A 27,108-nucleotide genomic window follows, 5' to 3' on the forward strand; every position below is an offset into this window, starting at 1 on the left:
GTGTGAATTATTACAATTATTACATTACGATAAGTGTGAATATGCCTAAAGTAAACAGATTAATCAATTGAAAACAATAAAAATCCTTTACATGCCATGTTTTGAATAATCAGTTGAAAAAATCGATTATACACGATTATTTTTCTTAATAATCGATTTCTTGATATCGATTATTTTCATAATCGATTATTATATAATCGATTTATTTTTTTAACATCGCCCATCTCTAGTATAAACCGTCTCTGCAATCGAGTCTTTGCACCTTCGAGTCACGCGATTTTAGCCACCAGAAATTGTCTATTTCCGATCGAGAGTCGCGAACGCTTGACACGACTGCGTTCTTCGAGCTATTTGATAAATTCCTCGCAACACTACAGCCATGCAAAATACTTGCCCAAGGTGGCAATTTGGTGGGACCGCTTCACCAGGTCGCGTTCAGTCTGCTCGATGTTTTCCATTTTTTTGCTGTCTTTTTCACACTTTTAAAACACTACGTCACAGTTTTCTACGGAGCACTTGCACGTGACTTTTACACACATAAACAATACCGTTCGTTGTCTTGAACGTGATAGTGCATAATCATACAGTTATAACGTTGAAAGCATCGGTCATAGACACTTCGATGAATACATCGCCAAACTTTCATATTATCATCGTCACAATTTTTTCAGAACATCGTTACGTGTCTAGGATCTTTCCAATGCCTATACTGCGAAGAACGCAAATTGTTCATCATCACCAATTCTACGCACTTTCCAATATTTATATAAATACTAATGCATAGAGCTTTGCCGAAACACTGGATCTTCCGCATAATTCTCGTCGTATAGTCGTCATAGTCGTAACAGTCCTTTTTATTATATCCAAATTCTTCTTCTTCTTTCTTGCACTCATCGAACATCCGTCTGTATATTTTCCCTCTTACGGGGTAAGGCCAGTCATAAGGAGGTTCAATGTAGACACAGACGCCTTGTCTGATAACCCAAACAGCACCAAGTCGAATGTTAGTTGACTGTCAGTCGGCAGAAAAAGTCTAAAGTCGACTTTAAAGTCAGACTGAATGTCAACTTAAAGTCGACTAACAGCCGACAAATGACTCGACTATAGTCAACTGTCAGTCAGCTAATAAGTCAACTTTATGGCGATTATAAATTAATTTTCAATCAATTTTTAATCAATTTAATGTCATGTCCATTAACTGCTAAATTTTTATTTTAATATCATTTCTCAAAAACTTGATCGATTTAATGTTCTGTATATAGATGCATATATGAATTTTAAAAAAAATAACCGTCTGCGGTTAATTACATGGAGCTCCTTGCAAAAGCTAGAAGAGATGCGACTATAATAGCGCTCTTTGACCGATAAGCCGTGATTCATGGGACTTGTGTCGCGGCCTTATATTATTGTCTTAGAGATGAATCCCACTTTCGGGTTAGGTGTTTTCCTTGTCGCCACCTAGCGGCGAGGTGTGAAGCTCGTGGAAGTATATGAATATTTCTATTTATCCAGTGGATATCTTTGATAGCTACTTGGTGAATATACACTCACACGCAAAAAAAACGAGCTACTAAATTTTAGCAAAATATTTTAACATCTTTTAATGGCAACAAATCAGCAAAAAATCACCGTATTGATATGAAATAAAGCTCAAATTAAACAGTCCTCTTAAAAACTAAAAAAACCAAATTTGAGTTACAAAAAATGTTTTACAAAATGACGAATGCTGAAGATAGACTTTGAGATATAGAAAACAAAATTTTTTTTAAACTGCTGCATTGCTCAGGAAAATCGGCTCCCTGGTGCAAAAATGTTTTTAAGCTTATTTATTTCTTAACAAATCCATATTTTAATTTCCATATTTTTCTATGACCTCTTTTCATAAAGTTATACCGTTTTGAAGAAAATGTTATAAAATGAAACTTTCCTTGTAAAATCTGTAATTCAAAAACAAACTATCATGGAAAACTTTTTCAAAAAAGAAATTAAAGTATAACTCTATCCAAGATGCTTCACTTAGAGATAGACGGTCAGATTTAAATCTTTCCTCAAAATGATATAACTTTATCAAAAAAATCGTAGAAAATTGATTAAAATATGAATTTATTAGGAAATAAATGAGCTTTTTTAAAAACCCATACATTTTTGTACCAGGAAACAAAAATTTTTGTAAAATTCTTGTACCAGTTAAAAAAAATTTGTTTCTCATTTCTCAAAGTCTATCTTCAACGTCCGTCATTTTAAAATATTTTTTGTAAAATATTTTATTTTTGCTTTTTAAAAAAAATGTTCAAGCTTTAATTTGAGTTTTATTTCATTTTAATACGATGATTTTTCGCTGATTTATTGTTATTGAAAGATGGTGAAAAATTGTGCTAAAATTTAGTGGTCCGTATTTTTTGTATGTAAATGTAGATATGTGGATGATATATACAGGGTGTCAGGAAATTTTTCGCAGTCCCGAAGTGTGAAGGTAGATTGGCTCAAATTAAGAAGGAAGGTTCTATACTATTTTACGATATTCGCAATAATTAACGAAAAATTAATTAAAGAAGATCGGCCAATGCGCGTGGCTAGAAGTGCGTGGCGGTGAAGGCGGTCTCACTATAACATAATGGCGGCGCGCGGCGAAGCGGTGATTGGGGAGGGGAAGAGCCTTCATCGCGCGCCTACACACTCATCACTCCATTTACTAGTTCTATCTATAGAGGATATGGACCTTATATAGACATTTAGACATTTATTAGATATCTATTGGATACATTTTTCTGTGTAGGTTTTATTATACTTTAATTATATAATATTGTTACATATAATACAATTAAAGAATAATGAAATTAAATCAACAAAGTCTTTGAAAATGCCTAATTTAGTTGAAAATGTCTAATTTAAGCCTTTTCGCTTTGCCGAAAGGCGACTTTTAATTTTCTGAAAATAATCGACCTTAAGTCGACTTATAGTCGATAGTTAAAGTCGACAATAAACCATACTAGAAATAGTTGACTAAACGTCGATTTAAAAAGACGACTTCAAGTTGACTAAAAAATGTCGACTACCAGTCGACAAATAGTCATTCGTGCTGTGTGAGAACGTGTTTACGCGTAAACCGAGTTTGCGATCGCGAGAAAATGCCGGTGATATTCGTTGCACATTCGTGAATTTTTTTACCCTCCAGAGCATTGACGATATCAAGTTTATAATTATCAAAATATGAAGAATTATAATATTTATCATTGTCCACAATATAATTATAATTATAATTGTACATATTATAATACTTATCATTGTCCACAATATAATTAACAACTGACGTATCGATGCGCGTTCAAATCACGTACTATGATTTGATGCGTTTCAGTCCCCCTTATATATTTCGTTTAATCCTTTCTTATCTTTGTGTTTAATACCTAAGTATGGTGTATCAATAATTTATTTACATCTTAGAAAGAATTCGCGCGTATCATCTTCGCTTATATGAACAGGGCAAGGGCACAAAGCAGCCGAACATTTGTAAAAAATTATTCTCGGCGCCTCGATGTCGAGTACCGAAGAGCTTAAGAGCTACGTGCTCGCTAACGTGCGGACGACCTATTTATTTACATCGACTAGCGGAAGGGATCACGAAGTAAACACATGTCGTCACGCAAGCGATGCACTGGTGTGGCCCTTCGATTTGAGATTATTATAATTCCGACAGCGAAGAGCAACGATCGATTTCAATCTGAGTATTGTATTGTTAGCGAGGAGAGCGCTGACGAGTTTATTAAATTATATTCAGTTAATAATATCTCGTGGTATTTCTTCTTCGAGTTTTGTGTGACTATCTATTACGTGTCAGTCCGATATTATTTCTTACACATCGACATTTACATCTCAGAAAGAATTCGCGCGTATCATCTTCGCTTATATGAACGGGGGAAGCAAGGGCACAAAGCAGCCAAACATCGGCGCTGATACGTTGCAATTCTTCCTGCATTTCTTCCAAAAAATATGGAAGATGATTCTGGGGCACCATTTGTTTATTTTATTTAAATTTGCGCGACACATAATTTGAAAAAAATCTAGAATTACTTATATTGGGGGAGAGGGGGTGTACCGCGAGAGCACAGAGCTATTTTGCTTGCAAAAACATGTCCCGACGCGTTAGTCAGCCTCAAGATCCAATCCTCTCCAAAGGAATACCGCTGTTTATATTGTTTATCAACTGAACATCGGCTTATGTATACAATATTGTTTATACCTGCGATAAAACATCCAACACGTGCGTTGAACATAAACGTCCCCCGCGCCACTGAAATCGCCTCCGTCCCGCGTGACGTCATTCCCCCGCGTAGCGGCGCGCCGCTGAGATCTCCTTGCGTCTCACCCCCCCTGACAGGACTGGGTTAGAACCGGCCCTATACTAACTACTGACAGGAATGTGGAAATGTTCACATTTAAAAATGTGTATTGCCGCCTCGTCTTCGGATAATTTCTCTGCGTCTGCTCATGCATATTGTTGCAGGCTCTAATTATTGTCTGAGGAATTTCATTCTATATTTGATTTAGCACTGTGATCATTTCCACATTCCCATTCTCCAATACACACACACATACACACACACACACACACACACACACACACACGGTGCGCAAATCCGACCAGCAACCTCCTCGTGATGCGCATCAGGTAATGGTAACTTTGATGTGTCGTAACTCTGGGAAAAAAATCGTACAAACTTCATTTTTTTTAAATTCACACATAAAAGTCTATATTTTGCGATTATCATGAAATTTGCGAAAAAAATTTATTCCATCCCGTGGAATGCATCAAATTATGCAATTTTTTTTAAACGAAACACGTCCTTACTTTTAAGGAGATGACGAGGGGGGGAGGATAAATTTTAAATCTGACGAATGATTTTTAAAATAGAGGCTTTAAGCTTGAAAATGAAAACAAATTTTTTCATATATGATTATTTTTGACGGAGTTATACTTATTTGAAGTTATGCGAAAATTTGACATGGAATTATCTATGCGATAATTTTGTTGACGAGTGGTACATACAAGCTGGTCACGGACATCGAAACTGAGAACACCCAACACGACAACGGCTGTCACCCGGTGAATCAAGCGGACTGGACATTGGAACCGGGAACGCTCGGCATTACAACGGGAACACCCGTCACCCGATACGGTCAGTACACCAGAAATGGAGAACGCCCGACACCGCTATCAGGGATGCAAGATTGTCTCTGCAAGCAACATGCCACGCGTAGTGGAGAGGATAACGGAGATGTGAGCGTAAGCGTACGTGTGAGCTCCCCGACAAAAACAGTTACGTCACATCCTCGTCGAATCCACGTATTTTACGTGGCTTACGTGGATGCAGATTTATCCACGAATTATCTACGTGGATACAACATTCTTTTTTCATTATTACATCGAGGTACTTTATTCTCGAAATATCAATGTAGATTTCATGTGGATATTTCTATTGAAATTATGATTAATCATTCAACGACTCGGTAATATTGTAATGTTAAAAGATATTTTATTAAAATTTTTCAATTGTAATTTTGTATCTGAAATATTTCAGAAATATACCTGCATCATGTTTTTTATAATATTTATAATATTTATATTATAATATTATAATATTTATATGTATTTATATTTATATTTTATATAATATTGTATTTGCAATATTTCTTAAATCTTTCAGAAAGATAAAAAGGTTTGCTAAAAAAAAGATTATATTTGTATGTTTCTAAATATGTAATAGTACATATGTATATAGAATATGCTTCCTCGCTTTGCCGCTATGCGGCGCTGCATCAAATTAGCTAACTCGTATTCAACTTTTCGTCATAAAGTGTATATAAAGAACTGATACTAACACGGTCCGAAGTTTATTTTTTCTTTTAAGGACCGTCTACGATGGAAGTAATATTGGTGGAGTGGACGGTGAAGTAAGGCGTAAGCGAATGGTTCTTTTCCATTTCGCATTACTCCTAGTCTTACGCCTTACTCCACCGTCCACTCCACCGATATTATTGTCATTGTAGACGGTCCTTTAGTCAGTTTAATTTAATAAACTGATTTAATTTAAAATAATTTGTTTAATAATCTGGATCGCTTGTTGGGATTCAGAATATGGAACAGATTATTTGAAATTAAACGGATAAATGGGAGATAGCCTATTTATTGCGTATATTAAAAATAAAATATAAATAAAAATAAAATTATTCTTATGGCCGAGTGTATTTATATACTTTTATAAATGTCCAAGATATTCACTTATCAAAAATGAAAAAAGTAATATGTCTCGAAAGTTCATGAAATTTTCACATAGATTCCACGTAGATTCTAGTACCGTTTTTGAGCGGATTATCCACTCGAATATCCACGTGGATTCAACGATATCAATCTACGTGGTAATAATGTGGATTTCACGAACTGTTTTTGTCGGGTCGGCGCTTCGGCGAGCTTCGGATAGAAGAAGAAGACAGAATACAGTTTTCTATGTTACGTCTCGGCGGGGTCGCGACTCCTACGAGTACTCGGACCTTGCGCCGGACGGGTCGCTTATTTCAGGGGCAGAAGCCCTGGGGAGTGCCTGCGACTAGGCTACCCGAGCGACAGATTTTCCCAAGGGAAAGCGAACCAAGAGACCCCGAAGGCATTAACGGCGGAAACGACGTTACCGGCCACTGGGGAGTTATCGACAAGGTTACCGGCGAGGGGTGCCGTGGCTCTTGTGGTCACGGGAAGTCCCGTACAGTAAAGCTAGCGGGTATGGTGCCGGTCACGAAAACCTTAATCGGGTCAGGAAGTGAATAATAATTTATGCCTTGCTGCCTTAACTCCCTGGCGAATCTAACATATGCAGCGATACATTGGTTGCAGTCAAAAGGGAAGAAATTTGCGAGATTTCGAGAGCATACAGTGCATCGTACCCCGTCGTAGGTATCGCTATCTATGGCTAAATGGACATTGAAATACGCGTATGGGTCCTTGTTAATATTATTCGAGTTGGCGAAGCAATATACGCAATAGGGAGTTAGATGGATCCTATGGGCGAACCCCGAAATGTATGTGTAACGAATATTCGTGAGTCGGTCGAATACTTCGCCGTGCGTGTGTTCGCGATTCATGTGGGCGTAGTGTATTTGAGTTAGGGGAATAAAAAAAAAAGGTAATGGCTGAATTTACAATAATTTGATAATTTATTTATTTATTTACCCTCAGAGTTTTTAATCGCTTGTAGCATTTACATATATAATATTTCTTGCTATATATTACTTCGGGGTTTCTTACGAGTTGGAAAAGTGAAAATTCCTAAAAGGGTCAGGGCAATAAAACTCAGGCAAAGGGTTGCCCTGTCAGGGGGCCCAAGGGTGAATCCTTGCCTCGTCTGGGGCAATAAAAGTGAAACTTGCGTGGTTCTTTCGGTTTCAAAATCGCGTTGCGTTGTGTCCTGGGTTCTTGCTGGATTTAGCGCGTGGGGAATTAATCCAATATTATCGGCTGGTCCGCGGTGCCCCAGTGTTCGGGTGTACTGGCCCCGTATTCCTTGTGTAAGACTCCAGCGCGGATCTGAAGGTAGCGCGTCTTCCGGGGATCCCCGGGCGCGTAGTTCAGGGGCGGTAGTGACGGCTTATTTTCTAGGGTTGTCAGATTACGCGGCCACTGCGAATATTCGATTGATTTAATACGGATATCCTTTCTTATAGGCTTGATCCCTTTTAGTTGGACTTGCGGGTTGAAGAATGCTTCGTACTCAGTATCGAGGTATATACGCTCAGTCCCCAGGAACTCGCTATCAGTTTCGGTCACGGGAGCGTATTTGAATTTATAATATAAACTGCGCGCGTAAAATTGATGTCCGCCTCTCCTTGCTTTAGGCATCTACAGAAAAACGGAATTAGCAAGCCGGCTGGGTTCGATCATGGGAGATGGTAGGAATGATCGAGAACAACGTGCAGCTTATTAGCACCGGAGTACCGATCTTTTAGGGGGTGAGAGTGCCGAGTGTGCAGAGTGTTAGCACTAAACGGCGGAGTTAAGAGCCCGTGATAACCGTGCCGCGTGATAGGCACCGTATTAACACTGCTCGCGGATGATCGAAACCAGGTTTATAATATGGCTAAGGAATTCGTGCCGATTCGTTGGAGGAGATGCGTACAGGATTAGGCGTACTAAATTTCAACACTGTGTATAATAACTAAGAGTATATTCAAGTATATTTGGTTTATTTACAATGTTAGGTTATAATATAGATTGTTCGAGAGCTATCGGCGCGGACGCTGGCAGTATGAAATGGTAGTCGTCGTAAGTTTTGGAGTGAATTCGCAGTCGGAATAGAATTGTATTCGGATATGGAGTTACAACTGGAGATAGAATCGCGTTTAGAAATAGAATCTCAACTGGAAATAGGATCGCGTTTAGAAATGGAATTATTGCGTGTCCAGGGAGCACTTCTAGAAGAGAAGTGGCTCGCTCGGGACTCGGAATCGAAGTGCCGAGTTTTGGGACTGCACTGAGGTCCCTTGATTCGGGGTTGAAGAGTGGGGAGGTTGGGATGATGGGGGTGTTCCTTAGGGGTGGGAGATGACGGTTGCCATCTATTGGTGTGGCCGGGAGTCAGATAGGGAGATAACTCGTTTTTATCGTGGGTTAGTTCTATCCGGTGTTGGTAAGGTAGATTCGTTTTAGGCGGAGCCGGTGTTATCTGAAGTCGGTAATTAGAGTTTTGTTCTATCTAGAGCGCGAGATTTAGTCGGTAATTTGGTTGAAATTTATGCGGGGACGTAACATCTGTCTCCTTCTTACCAAGCAGGCAACGAAAGCGACGGGCGACGCGCGACGCGGGACGCTGCTCGCTCTTCAATATCTCAATATGTTTCTCTTTCACAGCTTTTCTTTATGTTTTATATTTTTGTTACAAATATATATAAATATGTACATACATAAACGTATGATATATTTATAATATATATATTACATATATATACACACACATACACACACGTTTTGTAATATATTAAATATAATTAATTTTTTTATATATTTAAAACATGAAATTAAGAAAAATAATGAGTGCCGATTTTCCATACCACCCATGAGGTATCACCAATGGCGCGTTAGGTTTTTTATGTGGACCTTCGCCTGGAGCCCTATTATACCACATTGCATTGTATTATATTTTACAAGTATGGTGTCTGTTAGACAGACAGACAGACACACACACACACACAAGATGTTTTTCATATTCTTGCTTTCTGCAAGTATGGTGTCTGTTATACAGGACAAGCTATTTTTTATATTCTTGCTTCTTACAAGTATGGTGTCTGTTAGACAGACAGGATGCTTTTTACAAGCGTAATGTCTTTAATAAATTTACTATTTATGAGATGAGGGGCCAGCTACGTCAGTATCTGCAGCATGTAACCTTAAACTACTTTTATTTTTCTTAGTAGCGGTAGCATATAATTTATCCGCTGACATAAGAGATAAATGCTTTTTGTCAATTTTCATTTTTATAGCTGTTTCGCCCCTCGTTTTTAATGCCGATTTAAATACACAAATAGCATTAACAGTAGTTGACGAAAACTTGTTACGGTTTTTCGTTTTTAAATTATTTAAAAGAGGAAACATTCTTTCCGGATCGGCATTTGAATTTGGAAGAGATCTTATAGTACTTATAACATTTGTTAAATTAGGATATTTAGTAAAATTATTGTGTCGATTTTGTAAAATTTTTTTCCACATGCTGTCGAAATTTAATTTAGAAAAGCTTTGTTTTTCTTCCATTGTAAAATCTAATGGTAAAGCAATCCATTCTTTTTTTAAACCATTTTCATCAAAACCGCCAATAGTTTTAGCTATAAAAGAAACATCATTGGATGATGTTTCTCTATTATTATCAAATAAAGTTATGTATGGTCGAAATCTTTTACAAATTTCTTCCGTAGCAGTCACATAAAATGTTAAACAGTTCTCTTGAACAATTCTAACTATGTTTATGTGACCTTTAAGTGTTAATTCGTTTAGATATTCTTCACATTCTGATCCCAAAATAATTTCATTTATAACTTTTTGATTTTCTTTTAGTGAGAATATAATATTTGTAGAAAATGATTTTAAATATTCTTCTTTTAAAAAATTTCGACAGATTTGGAAAAGAAAGTTTCTAGATTTTGGATGTAATAAATGAATCCTTGTTTCTAATGCTTGAAAGAATGCATTAAATGCATTAAAGAAATTTAAAACATATTTTAAAAACAGGAAATAAGCTTTCATCTCTACGTTGTCCATCATAGACAATAGATATTCTCCAGAATTTGTTTTTTCACTTACAACCATTTCAGTAAGAAAGTATTTAATTGTATCCCAAGATTCAACAAGCCTTTCGATGCATAAATAGTGCGAAAGCCAGCGTGTATCACATAATTTCAATATTTTGCGATTTGTTTCTTGTGCAATCAGCAGTGTGGAACAATTAGAGGCGCCGAAGAATCTAGTGGATCCAGGCAGTTAATCGGCCCGGGAGGTCAGGTAGTGATGATATGCCAAACGCAATTCGTTACAATTTGAGAATACAAATATGAAAAAATAAAATAAATAAATTGGTGAGCTTTTCGAAAGTTGGCAAAGCATCGAAAAAGTAATTATACGAAGATATCTAAAGTAAAATTTCAAGAATTCTAAGTTTTAAAAAATTTCTGGATTTGTCAATAATCGAATTCTTCAAAATAATGTTAAACCAATAAGGAAAAAATAATTAGATAGGAAATGGCAAAAAAGTAAAATTTCAAAAATTCCAGTAAATTATTTATATTTCAATAGCATAAATGATCGTCTTTTTATGAAAAAATACAAACTTATAAAATTACAATTTATTACCACATTATGTTGCTAATCGTCATCGCTGAGAAACTGATCTAATGGATTTGGACCTAATCTTCTTGGTTGAATCGTTGACATTCTTTCAGAATCATCGGCTGAAACATTCATATATAACATTCAAATTTATAATTATTATCGAATAGAAATATGTAATAAATATAATAAATATATATAAATACAAATATGAATACAATAAATATAGATTAAAATTTACATGTTAAAATATGTTTAAAAAAATACATGTAATATATACAATAGAACTTCGAAATAGCATATAACATTCTTTGCAAACGTATCAGACTACTCCCAAGTAGCATGAATGGAAGCGCAGCAATGTATAGATCTGTGAATCTTCTCCCGGTGATATATTTGAAAAGATGTGTGTGCAAACCTCCCCTTGATCCTGAATTTAATAATCTCGTTATAGTGTGCGTCCATACAGTATGGTATTTCGAGGTTTTACTGTATTCCGCTCGAAATAACATATAAAAATCACTTGCAAAAACGAAATGACATGAAAAGTAAAAATAAATTTTGATTTACGAAAACAAGGCAAATAATATTAAATGAAAAATGTAATATTAATACCCGAACTCAATTTCTCCGCAAATAAATACATAATATGTAGTTTCGAGCTCTTTAGGAATTATATCAGTAATTATTAATAGCAATAGTATATGCAGTAAAAATGAAAAAAAATCTAACTTAAACTTAACTTAACTCAATCTAACTGAACTCAACTTGAACTTAACATAAACCCGATGTGCAAACCGAAGGCGGGTAAAGGTTGATATTAGGGGACTCATCTCCGATGAGCTTCACCTTGACATATGTTATCAAGGTCACTGTCCTGAGTAACATGCAAAAGATTTTAGCCGTCGCTCGTTGTTTATTAAAAAGTTATAAACAAATGAAATTTTAGGAACTTCACATAATTTTCGGACACCATGTACAATAACAGACCTCTATATGTTATTAAGATCACCGTTCTGAGTAACATGCAAAAGATTTGTATCCCATTAACAATAATAATGCTGAATAAATACATATTTATCAATAATATATGTTCATTAGCAAGTACATTGATTATAATAGAAATGTACAATAACAGCTGTTATATAAAAAAATAATTATTTTAAATACATTTTGTTAGAATTATGTACAATCTGCGCCCTCTCTGCTGAACAGCGTAGAGTTAACCGCGGCGCACATGCGAACTAAGCGCTCTCCGCGGGAGGGACAGTATTATCCGTTATCTCTTGCTAACAGGTTATGGGCCCAGAAACGCGCGAGTAAGGCACTATCGTACTCGTTGGATCTAAGTTTGCATACACGCTAAAGTGAGTGGATTTCCGGACATTGAATAGAACGGATTCGTTTTGAAACACGTGAGGCATTATTTTTTCGATTTCGACGCAGCATCGCGCAATCACCGAAACGTGGAGAACCCACGCGATTACTCAAACATGGCGTCCGTTTTCGGAAATACGCAGCGCATCGAACCCTTGACGAAACAGAACTACGACACGTGGTGCATACAAGTAGAAGCGCCTCTGGTGATAAAAGGTACGTGGTGCTACGTCAATGGCGAGATACCGATATCCACATCGGCCGCCGCGGGGCAAAATCTCAAAGCCACCCAAGATGCGTGGAAAGCCGAAGACCGCAAAGCCAAAAGCGATCTAATCTTATCGATAAGCCCCGATCAATTACGACATATAAAAAACTGCGTTACATCCAAAGAGGTTTGGGAAAAGCTGAAATCGCTCTACGCGTCGCAAGGACCAATGAGGAAGGCCACCCTTCTCGAGAAATTGCTGCTCATGAAAATGCACGAATTCAATGATATGCAAGATCATCTATCTTCCTTCATGGACACCGTGGATAAACTACACACAATGGAGATCGAAATCAATGGTGATCTACTATCGATAATGTTGCTCCACAGTTTGCCAGCCAGCTTCGACAATTTTTCCTGCGCAATCATGTCTCGCAACAAATTACCGAGTGTCGAAACATTGATGGTCAAAATTATCGAGGAGCACGACAGTAAAATTCATCGAAGCGGTGAATCCGGAAGTGACGTCATGTTTTCTCGACAGAAATCCGCCAGAGGGAAGCAACAACGCCAGCGGCAACATCGACAGCAGCAGAACAGCAACGATGGAAAACGGGAATCCAACGGCGACGAGCCGAAAAAGCCGAAGTGCACCTACTGCAAGAAAAAGGGACACAAAATCGAGGATTGCTTCAAGAAGCTTAAGGACGAACAAAGCGCTAGCACCGCAACGATATGTTTTACGCGAGTGAAGTTCCGATTGACGTCGCGAGCATGTGTAGTCCGGATCCGAATCAGCGATGATGCATCGACAGTGGGTGCACGTCGCACCTTTGCAAAGATCCGGGTGTATTCGTAAGCTCGAGCGAAGTAGATTCCGGTATCAAACTGGCCAGCAACGCGACGGCCCGCGTGACGCGTAAAGGCGATGTATCAATGACAGTCTCCGACGGCGAACGCGATCGCCCGATTACGCTCCAGAACATACTCTACGTGCCGGAACTGAGAACAAACCTACTTTCGGTCGCAAAAATCGTGGACAAAAACCATTACGTGCTGTTTACCGAAAAGCGCGCCTACGTCAAAGACGCGGTCGATAAAATAAAAATAATCACCGATCGCGAGGGGGACCTTTTTTACCTACGTCAAAATCACGAAAAAGCATACAGTGTCTTGAGTGATGTATCGGATAGTGCGATGGAGTGGCATCGGCGTCTCGGCCATCTTAATTGGAGTGACATAGTCTTGATGTTTAGGAACAAGTCCGTATCCGGTGCGAAACTCGATACTTCAAACGCGCTCCCCCCGTGCGACATTTGTGCCGCCGGCAAACTCGCGACGTTCTCATTCCCAAAACGCGACAATGGGGCAACCATTTTGCTGGAAGTCGTTCACGCGGATGTGTGCGGACCAGTACGAGTGGGATCGCGAGGCGGCGCTCGGTTTTTTCTGATGTTCACCGACGAGTATTCGCGTTACACCGAAGTATATTTTTTGAAACATAAATCCGAAGTGGCATCAAAGTTCTCGGAGTACAAAAACATGGCAGAAAATCAAACCGGCAACAAAATCAAAGCACTCCAATCCGACAACGGTCACGAGTTCTGCAATTCGGAAATGGACAGCATCCTGAAGAAGGCCAGCATTCGAAGACGTCTGACAGCACCGTACACGCCACAACAAAATGGTATTGCCGAACACAAGAACCGAACACTCGTCGAAGCGGCACGATGCATGTTGGCGGAATGTGATCTTCCCGAATATTTCTGGGCCGAAGCAATTGCAATGGCTAATTACATCAGAAACCGATGCGTGACCAAAATACTAGGTATCAAAACGCCGTATGAGTTGTGGTTCGGAAAACGGCCGTATGTCGGGCACATGCAAAAATTTGGAGCCAAAGCTTACATGCTGGACAAATCACCAAATAAGGGCAAATTCTCGCCGAGGGGGATAGAAGGTATCCTCACCGGTTACTCGGACACCGCGAAAGCGTACCGAATTTGGACCATCTCCGAGAAGAAAATGCACGTGACTCGAGACGTCAAATTCGTGCAAAACTTATCGCCGCGGACTGTGGATATAGGCATTGACGCTCCAGTGCTACCGAAAGCGGACGATCCTCCACCCCTAGACGTGCAAGACGAATCGCCCGAGATTCGCGTCGAAACGCGCGAAGATTCCACTTCTGACGAACAAGAAAGCGAAACTCGTCGAGGTCCAGGCAGACCACGTAAGTTGAAAACTGGTAAACCGGGACGACCCTCCAAGCAGTACAGTATGGTGCCCACGATCCAGATACGACCCGACGAGGACAGAGGCGGCGGTAATGAAGCCGAGGAGGTCGCGGAGTTCGCCTTCAGTGTGGGCGAAATTCCATTCGACGAAGCGATCTCGGGCTCCGACAAGGAGGAATGGCTCGATGCCGTCTATTCGGAGATGAGATGCCTCATCTCGAACGATGTCTTCGACATAGTGACAAGGCCGGAGGATAAAAAGGTTGTTAACTGTCGTACGATTTTGAGAAACAAGTATAACGAAAGGGGCGATCTCAATCGCAGAAAAGCCCAGCTCGTCGCCAAGGGATTTTCACAACGTCCAGGGGTCGATTTTTTCGATACATTCGCCCCAGTGGCACGATTAGGTTCTTTTCGACTCGTGGCCTTAGCCGCCAAATACGATTTGGGAATCTCCCAGCTGGACATCGAGACGGCCTACCTCAACGGCGACATCGACACGGATATTTACATGAAGATCCCCGAGCTACTACACGAGATGTTACAACGAATGATACATCAAGAAAAGAACTGCGACATTTCAAAGAAGGCGCACGCCATGCTGGAAAAGCTCAAGGAACGAAACCCAGTATGCAGACTTCGCAAGGCCCTTTACGGTCTACGTCAGGCAGACCGACTCTGGCACGCAAAGCTGGACGAAGCTCTTCGCTCTATTGGTCTCACCCCAACTGAGTCGGACCCATGCGTCTACGTCGATATCGGTAAGCCCACATTCGTCCTAATCTACGTCGATGATATCCTTATTGTCTCTAGTGATCGGCGCAAGGAAGCTCACATCAAGGAGAAACTTTCAAGGGTTTTCAAGGTCAAAGACATGGGGCCAGCAAAGTACTGCCTGGGTCTGGAGATTCGACGGGACAACGATAAAATATCGCTCTCCCAAAAGGGTTATATCAATGAAATATTGAGGCGTTTCGGCATGCAGGACTGTCACCCTATCAGCACTCCAATTGCCTACGGTAGCAAGTTGACTCGGGAGCCGGACGTCAGGGACGATGGTGAGCCAAGTTATCCCTATCAAGAATTGGTGGGGGCGCTTATGTACGCTGCGATGGGTACTTGCCCGGATATCGCCCATGCCGTTAGCGCTCTGAGCCAGTTCAATTCCTGCTACGGAAAGCAACATTGGGTTGCAGCAAAACAGGTACTGCGCTACCTTCAGGGGACAGCGGACTGCACATTAAGCTACTCTAAGAATGACTCCCCGCTACGGGGGTACACCGATGCCGATTGGGGAAGCTGCACAATCGACAGACGCTCGTACACGGGTTACACATTTATCTTCTGCGGCGCTGCCGTTACGTGGGAATCACGCAAGCAACGAACAGTAGCCCTGTCGTCCACGGAGGCAGAATACATGGCGATCGGCGACGCTGTTAAGGAGGCTATGTATCTCGCGAGCTTCCTCGGGGAGCTTGGACATCCTATCCTTTCAGGCGTGGTTTTGTTCAACGACAACCATGGGGCCCATTTCCTAGCCGAAAACCCGTCGTTCAGCACCAGGACCAAGCATATTGACATTCGACATCACTTTATACGTAAGGTATTCCAGGAGAAGAAGGTCAGATTATCTTTCCTGTCCACCGAGGAGATGATCGCGGATGTGCTTACCAAGGCTCTCCCGACTGTCAGTTATGTGAAGTGTTGTGCCGGATTGGGACTACATTCTGTTCAAGATTTTCGCGCGCAGATTGACGGGGACTGTTAGAATTATGTACAATCTGCGCCCTCTCTGCTGAACAGCGTAGAGTTAACCGCGGCGCACATGCGAACTAAGCGCTCTCCGCGGGAGGGACAGTATTATCCGTTATCTCTTGCTAACACATTTAATACAATTAAAAAATATCACACATGTATGTGTACACACACGCGCGCGCGCGCGCGCGCGTGGGGCGTGCAAGGGGGGCCTTCTGCCCCCTTCCCGCAACCACCCCGCCGGTAGGGGACGCATTGCGAAGAGTTCACAATGGATAATGCTGTAAGTTGTAAAGCGAGGTCCACCTTGCCTACCGGCGGGGTGGTTGCGGGAGGGGGGACGGAAGGGGGAGGGGGCGGGAGGGGGGGCGCGCGCGCGTGTGTACACATACATTTGTGATATTTTTTTAATTGTATTAAATTGTATTAAATTCTATATAAATTTAAATTGTTTACCTTTTTCTTATTTACCTTTAATTTACCTTTTTTGCGTTTTTCTTTACGTTTATTCAAGTTTATAACTTTCAACGCGACAAGAGGTCTGTTATTGTACATGGTGTCCGAAAATTATGTGAAATTCGTAAAACTTCTTTTGTTTATAACTTTTTAATAAACAACGAGCGACGGCTAAAATCTTTTGCATGTTACTTAGGACAGTGACCTTGATAACATATGTCAAGGTGAAGCTCATAGGAGGTGAGTCCCCTAATATCAACCTTTACCCGAAGGCGATATAAGAATGAATTTACGAAAAGTCAAAGAGTACTATACATATCGCATCCGAATGTTGTAATCGCAAATATTCATTTAATTTCAGATTACGTGATTAAGTAAATATATTCTCTTTTCTCCTACAAAGGACGAAATGTCTTTATTTAATTTCTGAGTTCCAATCTTTTGATTGAACAAATCTCAGAAAGTCTTTTCTTTAGCGATTTTAGGCACAATAGTTTTTTTATACATCATTTATTTAGACACTGATCTTTTGTCCACTGTTTATTTGTATCGATATATAAATAGTTGTTTTGATTTTCTACAAAACTAATGATATTAAAAACTAAACATTGAAGATTGAAAATTAATATAAAATAAAAGAATTAAAATAATATTAATTAAAACAACTTGATGTTGCTATAATGAACAATATACATATAAAATGGCAAGTGTCAAGTTGTTTTAATTAAAATTTTTTTAATTCTTTGTTTTGTATTAATTTTTAATTTTTATTTTTGAAGAAATTTTTTATCTTTAATATTATTTTTAATATTATTTTTGTAGGAAATTGAAACAGCTGTTTTGCACAACAATGTGTTTTTTTATGCAATAATATTTTAAAAACTAAAAAATAACACTGGGATCTGGCTCTTATTTGTCTATATTTGATACATAGGCCAAGTAAAATTCATATTGTGTGACTTGTGGAAGCATTTAATCTCTTAATTGTTAATTCAAGTTTAATTGTTAATTTAATAATGGTTCAAATGACGTTATGAGTGATAGATATTTATCGGCAAAATGAGAGGTAATATGAATAAATCAGTAATAAAAACAATTGCCCGGCAATCGAGACTTAGATTCTTAAAGGTTTATTTACACATCCGTGACGTGTCAGTGCCGTATCAGTGTCATGTCAGTAACATCCGTAATGTATCAGTGATGATTATTCACATATATCCGTATAGTTTGATCAGTTTGAACTCAGTGATTTTCAAGATGGCTCAGTTTACAGACGATGAATTGGCAATGATTGCTATAATTTCGGATGAAAAGAAAGCAAATGAGAAGATGCAGAAACGGAAGTGGGTACACGAAGCATGGAAAAAAAGAAAAAGCGAAGGAGAATATGTTACGCTGTACAAGCAATTGATTGAAGACGGCAGAAAATTTTGTTAATATTTCAGAATGTCTGAAAATTGTTTTAATAAATTATTAAGTACAATAGAAATGCATTAAAAAAAAAACACTTGTTGAAAGGCTATAATTCCGAAAGAACGGTTAGCAGTTTGTCTGAGGTAAATAATAATAACTATATATGTTTGGAGTGAATATAATATTTTTCTATTTTATTTAAACCAAACATAATTTGCTTATTATATTCGGAAAAAATGTTTCCAGTTGAATTTACTAGTTATGAAAATTGAAAATTCTGCGTATTGGCATTGTTGGTAGTGTTTGGAGATGTGGAAGTAGATGAGTTTTGATATTAATATTTAATTGTTGTTGTTGCATGTTCCTGATGTAATAATTTTTCAGTAGGCGATAATAGCGGAATATAAGTTGATGAATTGCTAAAAATATGATTATAATTATGATTAGACTTTTCTTGATATGAATGTTGTTCCGAAATTATTTTCATTTCATATTTTTGCACTATGACAAAAATATCAGATTTTACCAAATTTAAATAATATAGAGATACACGGGACTAATTCAATGAATTGTTCATTATTCATTTTTACACACCTAAAAATATTTACATGAATATAAGCTTATAAGTCTATATGAGTATAAGCTTATAAAAATTTTTCCATGTCAAGCAAATCACTTTTTTAAGTCAAGATGTGGATTTGGATGCAAATAAAATATTATATTAAGCATAATTTTACTGTAAAATTTTATCGTAAAATTACACAATATAATATTTCACTTTCACCTAAATCCACTATTTGATCCAAGTGATCTGCTTGGCATCAAATACTCTATAAATAAATTTACTGACCGTCGTTATGTATCCGTGAAAAAGCAAAAATATCGTTTGCAATAAACATAATATTACTATACGGATACTGAACTGAAACTGAACGATCCGAATACGATACTGCGTCGGACATGTGTGAACACGTCCATCTAAAAACAAAGGGACGATATTTATCATCACTGATACTGACGGAAAATCACGGAACTGAACGGATACGGCACTGATACGTCACGGATATGTGTAAATAGACCTTAATTCAGCAACTTCGCTCTGATATTTTTGTCGTCTATGCTTTCTTAAGGGAGGAGGTAAAGAGTTTATTAAAAATCTGGATTTGAGATTTAATCACTTGTTATATAGACCAAGAAAATTTGTGCATTGTGTACATTTATCGAGAAGTTGGTTTTCGATAAAATAAGTATATTACCATTTACGTTTGATTCTTATTTGCCATAAAGTTCAAATTTGTATGTTTTAAAGAATATTGTTTTGTAAAATAACTGTTTTCTTCTAATAACAATTTATATAACAATTTTCCATAATTAGTGTATGTATTTAATATCTTTTTTTTTAAAGTAAGTTTTTAGGCAATATATCATTCTTTTTTTAATCTTTAAACAATATTGAAAATAATTTATTTCAAGTAACTGGTATTTTTTTTATATGAATAATGTTAAATGAGATCAATATTGAGTGAATCCATCACTTCAAACAGTTAAATAGTTAAAAGTAAAGAAAAAAAGTAATAAATAAGGCAAATAGTGTGAAACGAAAATTGTTTATTTAAATTCATGTATATATACATATTTCGGTGACCTTGAAAAAGGCGTATTAGTTGTGACTTCACAGAGTTGGCTCGAAATGATCACTTGAGCCGGCATTGCAATGCCCACGTGATTTGTTGACTTAATTGTTAAATAACTCAGTGAATAATGACCGGGGAGAAAAGTAATAGAGGAATTTTCATCTCAGAATTTTACTTTTTTTCACTTTCTGAAAAGTCAATTATGAGTTTATGAACACCCTGTAAACAGGTGCTGATTAGCAAACTTTAACATTGTATAAAAACGGAAAGAAAAAGTTCAGATCAAAAAATGACGTAAAAGTCATATACATACACGGAGAAAACGGTTGAGGTTGATACAATTAAAATTAAAATGTTGCCGTACGGACTGCTGGGGCATCCATATTGTTTTGTGTCTCAACATTTATTGTGTTTGCTGTACTAAATACACATAGTTGTCTCCACTACTTCTCCGTAGCTGAGAGTAGTTGTGACAACCATATCATAGTTGCTGCTAAAGTTGCTTCCGCGTGCAGTGCAATAGCACATGTTTCTTCATTTGCCGCTACGCGGCGATACCACTTTTAACTTTTCTCGTATTTAATATTTATCATGAAATGTATATAAAGGACTTGTATTAACGTAAGATATAAAATATATTTTTTTCTCTTAGCAGTGGTGCGAGAAAGAGGACGCTGCTCAAGTGCTCACACACAGGTTCTCTGATTGTGTGCATTTGAGCCGCATCTTCTTTCTGACATCACTGTTTATCAGTTTAATTTTAAACTGAATTTAAAATAATTTATTTAATAATCTGGATTCCTTGTTGGGATTCAGAATATTAAACAGATTACACAGGTCTACAAATTAAAGGGTATTTAATATCACATGAAATTTTATATTGATTTCCGAAGGAATTTGGTGCGCTGAATCCAAATCTGGTCTCAGAATGGCGCCATCACGTCAGGATTTTGAGATATTCTAACCTAAATGTGCAAAAATGGCTGTTTTAGGGCATTATTGGAGTTCACTCTTGGTTGCAGAGAATTTTACCGACAAAAACTAAACAAAGTACCGTAAAGTACAAGTCTTGCCCTTTAATTTCCATTTTGAAACATCCAAATAGGATTTTTTTTTACCGAGATACAGCAGATTTAAGTTTTTATTGCATAGAGAAAATCAAATAAAGCGATGATGTTGGTTCATTTGAAATACCTTAACCCTTTTGGTTTTGAGCAATTCTGGAAAAAAGAGTTTGTAGTTCAAAGGGTCCCGAGGGTCGCTGCTTACGAATCTGGACTCAGATTTCCAAAATTCAAGATGGCGGATCCAATATGGCGGACGTAGATCCCAAAAATTTAAAATTGGAAAATAAAAAAAATACTTTGGTACTCTGCGTTAACTTTCAAATCTAAAGGTTTCTTGCGATTTTTCGTTAGAATGCGTTGTTTCTGAGTAAAAAATTTCAGAAGATTGCAATTTGTGTGCGCAATTGACCGGATGGATCACATTCCAGCAGTACTTCTCAGGATAGTTGGTGGGTCATTGCATATTCGGTTGACATTCTAAGGGATACCATTCCAACAGTCCTTCTCAGGATAGTTGGTGGGTCATTGCATATTCGGTTGACATTCTAAGGGATACCATTCGAACAGTCCTTCTCAGGATAGTTGGTGGGTCATTGCATATTCGGTTGACATTCTAAGGGATACCATTCCAACAGTCCTTCTCAGGATAGTTGGTGGGTCATTTCATTCGTGGTTGGCAGCTCTAAGGGATCACTTTCCAACAGTCCTTTTCAGGATAGTTGGTGAGTTATTATATTTGCAGTCGGTAATTTTAAGAGGGCATTTCAATGATTAGAATTCAGGTAGTTAAATATTTATTTCTTTCTTTCTTTAAGAATTTTCGAAGTTTGAGTGCGTATCTTGATATATTGATCTGATTAACAATAATGTCGAAAAAAAGTTGTGTTAATGATCCTAACGTGTTTTGCTATGTTTGCGGCAAGTACGCTATAGCAAAACAAAGACGCAACATCACAGATTTGTTCAAGGTACCTTATCAAAAGTACTTCGATTTTCCTATCACAAATCAAGATAAACTATGGGTACCTCATAAGGTTTGTGTATCGTGTTATTCGACTTTATTACGTTGGAAAAAAGATGATGGTAACTCGCAAACGCTGCCGTTTAGTTTACCCATGGTTTGGCGTGAACCAGTGACTCACGAAGACTGCTATTTTTGTCTATGCAATGTGGAAGGATTTAATAGTACGAATAAAAATTCTATTTCTTACCCTGAAGTTACCTCGGTCACAAAACCAGTTGCCCAAAAACCTTCGGATGGGGTTCCGATCTCACGGGAAAATCTGGAGCTATCGGAAGACGAAAACGTAGGGAATGATGGTACTCAATCGGATGATAGTATTGATTTTGATAAGGCAGAAGCTCCTCAATTATTCACGCAAGCTCAGCTAAACGATTTAGTAAGAGATTTGATGCTGCCTAAAAGTCGATCAGAATTGCTAGGGTCTAGGTTACAAGAGATGAATCTGTTGGCTCCGGGGACATCTTTTGCTTGGTACAGAGACAGAGAGAAAGATTACATTCCATTCTTTGCTGAAGATGAACTAACTTATTGTTACTGTACTTATTGTTATTGTACGGATATACATGGTTTGATGGCAAAATTCGATTTATCATATGAGCCTAGTCAATGGCGTCTTTTCATCGACTCCTCCAAGAGGAGCCTTAAGGTGGTTCTTTTACACAATGGCAATGAATACGCTTCTATCCCCATTGCCCACTCAGTATACCTAAAGGAATCCTACGAGAATATGAAAAAGGTTCTTGGAAAAATCAAATATGATGAACATAAATGGTTCATATGCGGTGACTTGAAGATAACAACTATACTTCTTGGGCAACAGTTAGGATACACAAAAAATCCGTGTTACATTTGTTTGTGGGATAGTAGGGCTAGGAAAGAACATTGGAATAAAAAAAGTTGGCCTCTGCGTAAGTCTCTCAAGCCAGGATCATTCAATGTTCTTCAGAAACCTCTGGTTCATCCTAAAAAAATACTTCTGCCTCCCTTACACATCAAATTAGGACTCATGAAGCAATTTGTTAAAGCACTTGACAAGAATGGAAAATGTTTTCAATCTCTCCTTAAGATATTTCCATCCTTATCTGATGCAAAAATAAAAGAAGGAGTCTTCAATGGACCGGATATAAGAAAAGTTATGAAGTCTACGGAATTTGAAAATACGATGACAAAATATGAAAAAGCGGCATGGGTGGACTTTAAAAATGTTGTCAAAGAATTTTTAGGGAATAAGAAGGACGAAAATTACGAGGCAGTTGTCGAGAAAATGCTCGAAAGTTTCGAAAAGCTAGGTTGTAACATGAGTTTGAAAGTCCACTTCCTTCATTCTCATTTAAAATCATTCCTTGAGAATCTTGGAGACATGAGTGAAGAGCAAGGAGAAAGATTCCATCAGGACATAAAAGAGATGGAACGTAGGTACCAAGGTCGGTGGAATGTCACTATGTTGGCCGACTACTGCTGGAATCTTAAGCGTGATGAAGTGGGGGTTAGCCATAAAAGAAAGTCTGACACTAGAAGCCTGGAACAAAAGAGAAAAAGGTTTCATAAATCAAAAGATTGAAACTAAAATTTCTTGACTATGTACTGATGCAGATAAAACTATGGAAATAAAAAAACAAAATTATAAATATGGCGGACGTCGATCCAAAAATATAATTGCGCACACAAATTGCAATCTTCTGAAATTTTTTACTCGGAAACAACGCAAATAACCGAAAAATCACAAGAGACCTTTTATATTTGAAATTTTACGCAGAGTGCGGCAATATTTTTTTAATTTTCTAATTTTAAATTTTCTGGATCTACGTCCGCCATATTGGATCCGCCATCTTGAATTTTGGAAATCTGAGTCCAGATTCGTGAGCAGCGACCCTCGGGACCCTTTGAACTACATTCTTTTTTCCAGAATTGCTCAAAACCAAAAGAGTTAAGGTATTTCAAATGAACCAACATCATCGCTTTATTTGATTTTCTGTATGCAGTAAAAACTTAAATCTGCTGTATCTCGGTGAAAAAAATCCTATTTGGATGTTTCAAAATGGAAATTAAAGGGCAAGACTTGTACTTTACGGTACTTTGTTTAGTTTTTGTCGGTAAAATTCTCTGCAACCAGGAATGAACTCCAATAATGCCCTAAAACAGCCATTTTTGCACTTTTAGGTTAGAATATCTCAAAATCCTGACGTGATGGCGCCATTCTGAGGTCAGATTTGAATTCAGCGCACCGAATTCCTTCGGGTAAACCTCTTACTTCTTTTGTGATAAAAATTTTGTAAACCTGTGTTATTTGAAATTAGACGAAAAAAAACTTTTAGACCAATAATTAAATTTATTTGACTTCAGCAAAGTTTATTAAATCCAAAGAAACATTTTTCTCTGTATGTTAAGAATATCTCTTTAGAAGATTTTCCTTGAGAATACAATTTTTTCGATGTATGGTCCGAAAGCTACATGAAGCGCAAGCGGCATCAATTCTCTATGGTTGCTCTAATCATACAGTATAGTAATCTCAACTATAGACAACATGATTAAATCAATATGGATGTGAAAACCACACATATTGCTGTACCAAATATTACAATTTTTTATGGTTGCATCAACCATAATTATACATTTGCTAACCATATCGTTTTCTCCGTGTATGCAATCTCTTGCAGACGCTCATGCATATTGATGCAGGCACTAATTGTCTGCAAGAGATTATCCGAAGACAAGGCGGCACATTTTAAAATGTGAATATTTCCACATTCCCATCCTCCAATACACACACACACACACACACACACACACGATGCGTCAAATCCGACCAGCAACCTCCTCGTGGTGCACATCGGGTAATGCTAACGCTGGCGGTAAACGAACAAAAATATATAAGTAACTTTGATGTGTCGTAACTCCGCGAAAAAAAATCGTACAAACTTTATTTTTTTTAATTTACACATAAAAGTTCATATTTTACGATGATTATCATGAAATTTGCGAAAAAAAATTATTCCACCTCGTGGAATGCGTCAAATTATACAATTTTGGAGACGAAACACGTCCTTACTTTTAAGGAGATGACGAGAGGGGAGGAGGATAAATTCTAAATCTGACAAATGATTTTTAAAATAGAGACTTTAAGCTTGAGAATGAAACAAAAATTTTTCAAATATGACCATTTTTTATGGAGTTATACTTATTTGAAGTTATGTGAAAATATGAAATTATTTATGTGATAATTTTGTTGACGAGTGTATATCGATAATGATATGTGTCAGCTGTCATTTTAGTTGCTTCCACAGAAGTTGGTCGACATATGACAGCTGACACATATTAATATCGATATATTAAATTATTAAATAAAAACATTTTAAACTATTGTTATAATTCATTATGGATAAATAGAAATAGATTTTTAACGAAATTATTGAATATTTTCACAATAATTTCACCAAAATCAAAACTATTTGATTCATGGAAGCACCTTTACTACTAGTCATTTTGCTATCCCTGAGTGCCCGAAACTTTAACCCTGTCATTCGTGATCTTTAAACTTTTCCCATTTGAAAACTATTATAGCATCGATATTTTCATATTAGAATTTTCGTTTTAAAATGTTACAAAGAATTCATTGTCATTACAATATTTATCGCGAATTTAGAAATACTCTGTATATGCGCTTGTGAGGAGCGCAGTAAATTGAACAAAAAAGTCCCATAACATTTTACGATTTTCGCAATAATAATAGAAATATTAAACAAAATCGGACGAATATGTGTGTGTGTGTGTGTGTGTGTGTGTGTGTAAGTGTGTGTGTGTGTGTGAGAGAGAGAAGCGCTCGGCCTTCTTAATCGAAAGTTTACTTTACGTGAAATTCTGGATAAGCTACTTGGTAGCACCGCGTTGAGAACAGTGACTCTCAATGCTCCTGTTTTTTATGTACTTGGCGTTACGACGTTATCGCATCGCTTGATAAAAATTTTACCACACTCTTCGACAATCAATGAAGTACTTTCTGAGTTATGAGGCTTGAAATCATTTCTTAATTTTACATAAACCATAAAATATCTTGTAAAATATTCATTTTTTGATTATCTTACCTTAATACTTTTATGTACAAAATAATGAGAGGAATCAATTGGTGTATAGAAAACACATAGTTATTTTTAAGAAAAAATATGTAATTGTTAATTGCAAATTACACATTTTTTCTTTGAAACAACTGTGTTTTCTTTACACCAATTGATTCCTCTCATTATTTTGTACATAAAAGTATGAAGGTAAGATAATCAAAAAATAAATATTTTACAAGATATTTTACGGTTTATGTAAAATTAAGAAATGATTTCAAGCCTCATAACTCGGAAAGTACTTAATGAAAACTAACTTAATTATAGTGTTTTCGAAAGCTCTCGAGATTAGCTGCAAGAATATGTAATAAAAAGTAGGCAGTTCCATTAAAAAAATTGAAGGTGACCTTCACGTGACCTTCAAACGACTTTTCAAGGTCAAATCAATGACACTATCTTATGGCCCCCTTCAAGCCATACAACTTTTGTCTGAAACATTTTTTTCTAACTCTAAGTAATATCGAGATATTTGATTGACAAGAATAAAATGGACACCCTGTATATGTGTGTGTGTGTGTGTGTGTATACAGGGTGTCGCAGACCACCCGTATCAGCCGAATATCTCAAAAACTGAGCGCGGCAGACAAAAATATTTCAGACAAAAGTTGTAAGGTTTCAAGTAGCGCATTACATGGCGATATCAATTTGACCTTGAAGAGTTATTTGAAGGTCACGTGAAGGTCACCGTCAATTTCTTAAATGGAACTCCCTATTTTTTATTGCATATTCTGGTAGCTTATCTCGAGGGCTTTCCAAAACACTATAATAAAATATTTTTCCCTCAAGTACTTATTGAGTTATAAGGCTTGAAATCATTTCTTAATTTTACATAAACCGTAAAATATCTTGTAAAATATTCATTTTTCGATTATCTTACCTTAATACTTTTATGTACAAAATAATGAGAGGAATCAATTGGTGTAAAGAAAACACATAGTTATTTTTAAGAAAAAATATGTAA

The 27,108-nt window shown here is 37.3% G+C and overlaps 1 protein-coding gene across 3 annotated transcripts in view; it reads right to left on the reverse strand.

Moving 5' to 3' along the window:
* Positions 1–10,803: 10,803 nt before the first annotated feature.
* Magu (SPARC related modular calcium binding-like protein magu) overlaps positions 10,804–27,108 on the reverse strand; it is a 345,184-nt gene continuing 328,879 nt past the window's right edge. For all 3 annotated transcript variants that reach the window (XM_083092360.1, XM_083092359.1, XM_083092356.1), the window contains one exon: positions 10,804–10,986. In XM_083092360.1, coding sequence (XP_082948486.1) covers positions 10,901–10,986 — 86 coding nt within the window. In that variant the 3' untranslated portion in view covers positions 10,804–10,900. The remainder of the gene's footprint in view (positions 10,987–27,108) is intronic.

Source organism: Camponotus vicinus, unplaced genomic scaffold (assembly GCF_025532165.1).
Source record: "Camponotus vicinus isolate PSW18456_S1 unplaced genomic scaffold, iyCamVici1.0 SCAF_2, whole genome shotgun sequence".
Lineage (NCBI taxonomy): Eukaryota > Metazoa > Arthropoda > Insecta > Hymenoptera > Formicidae > Camponotus > Camponotus vicinus.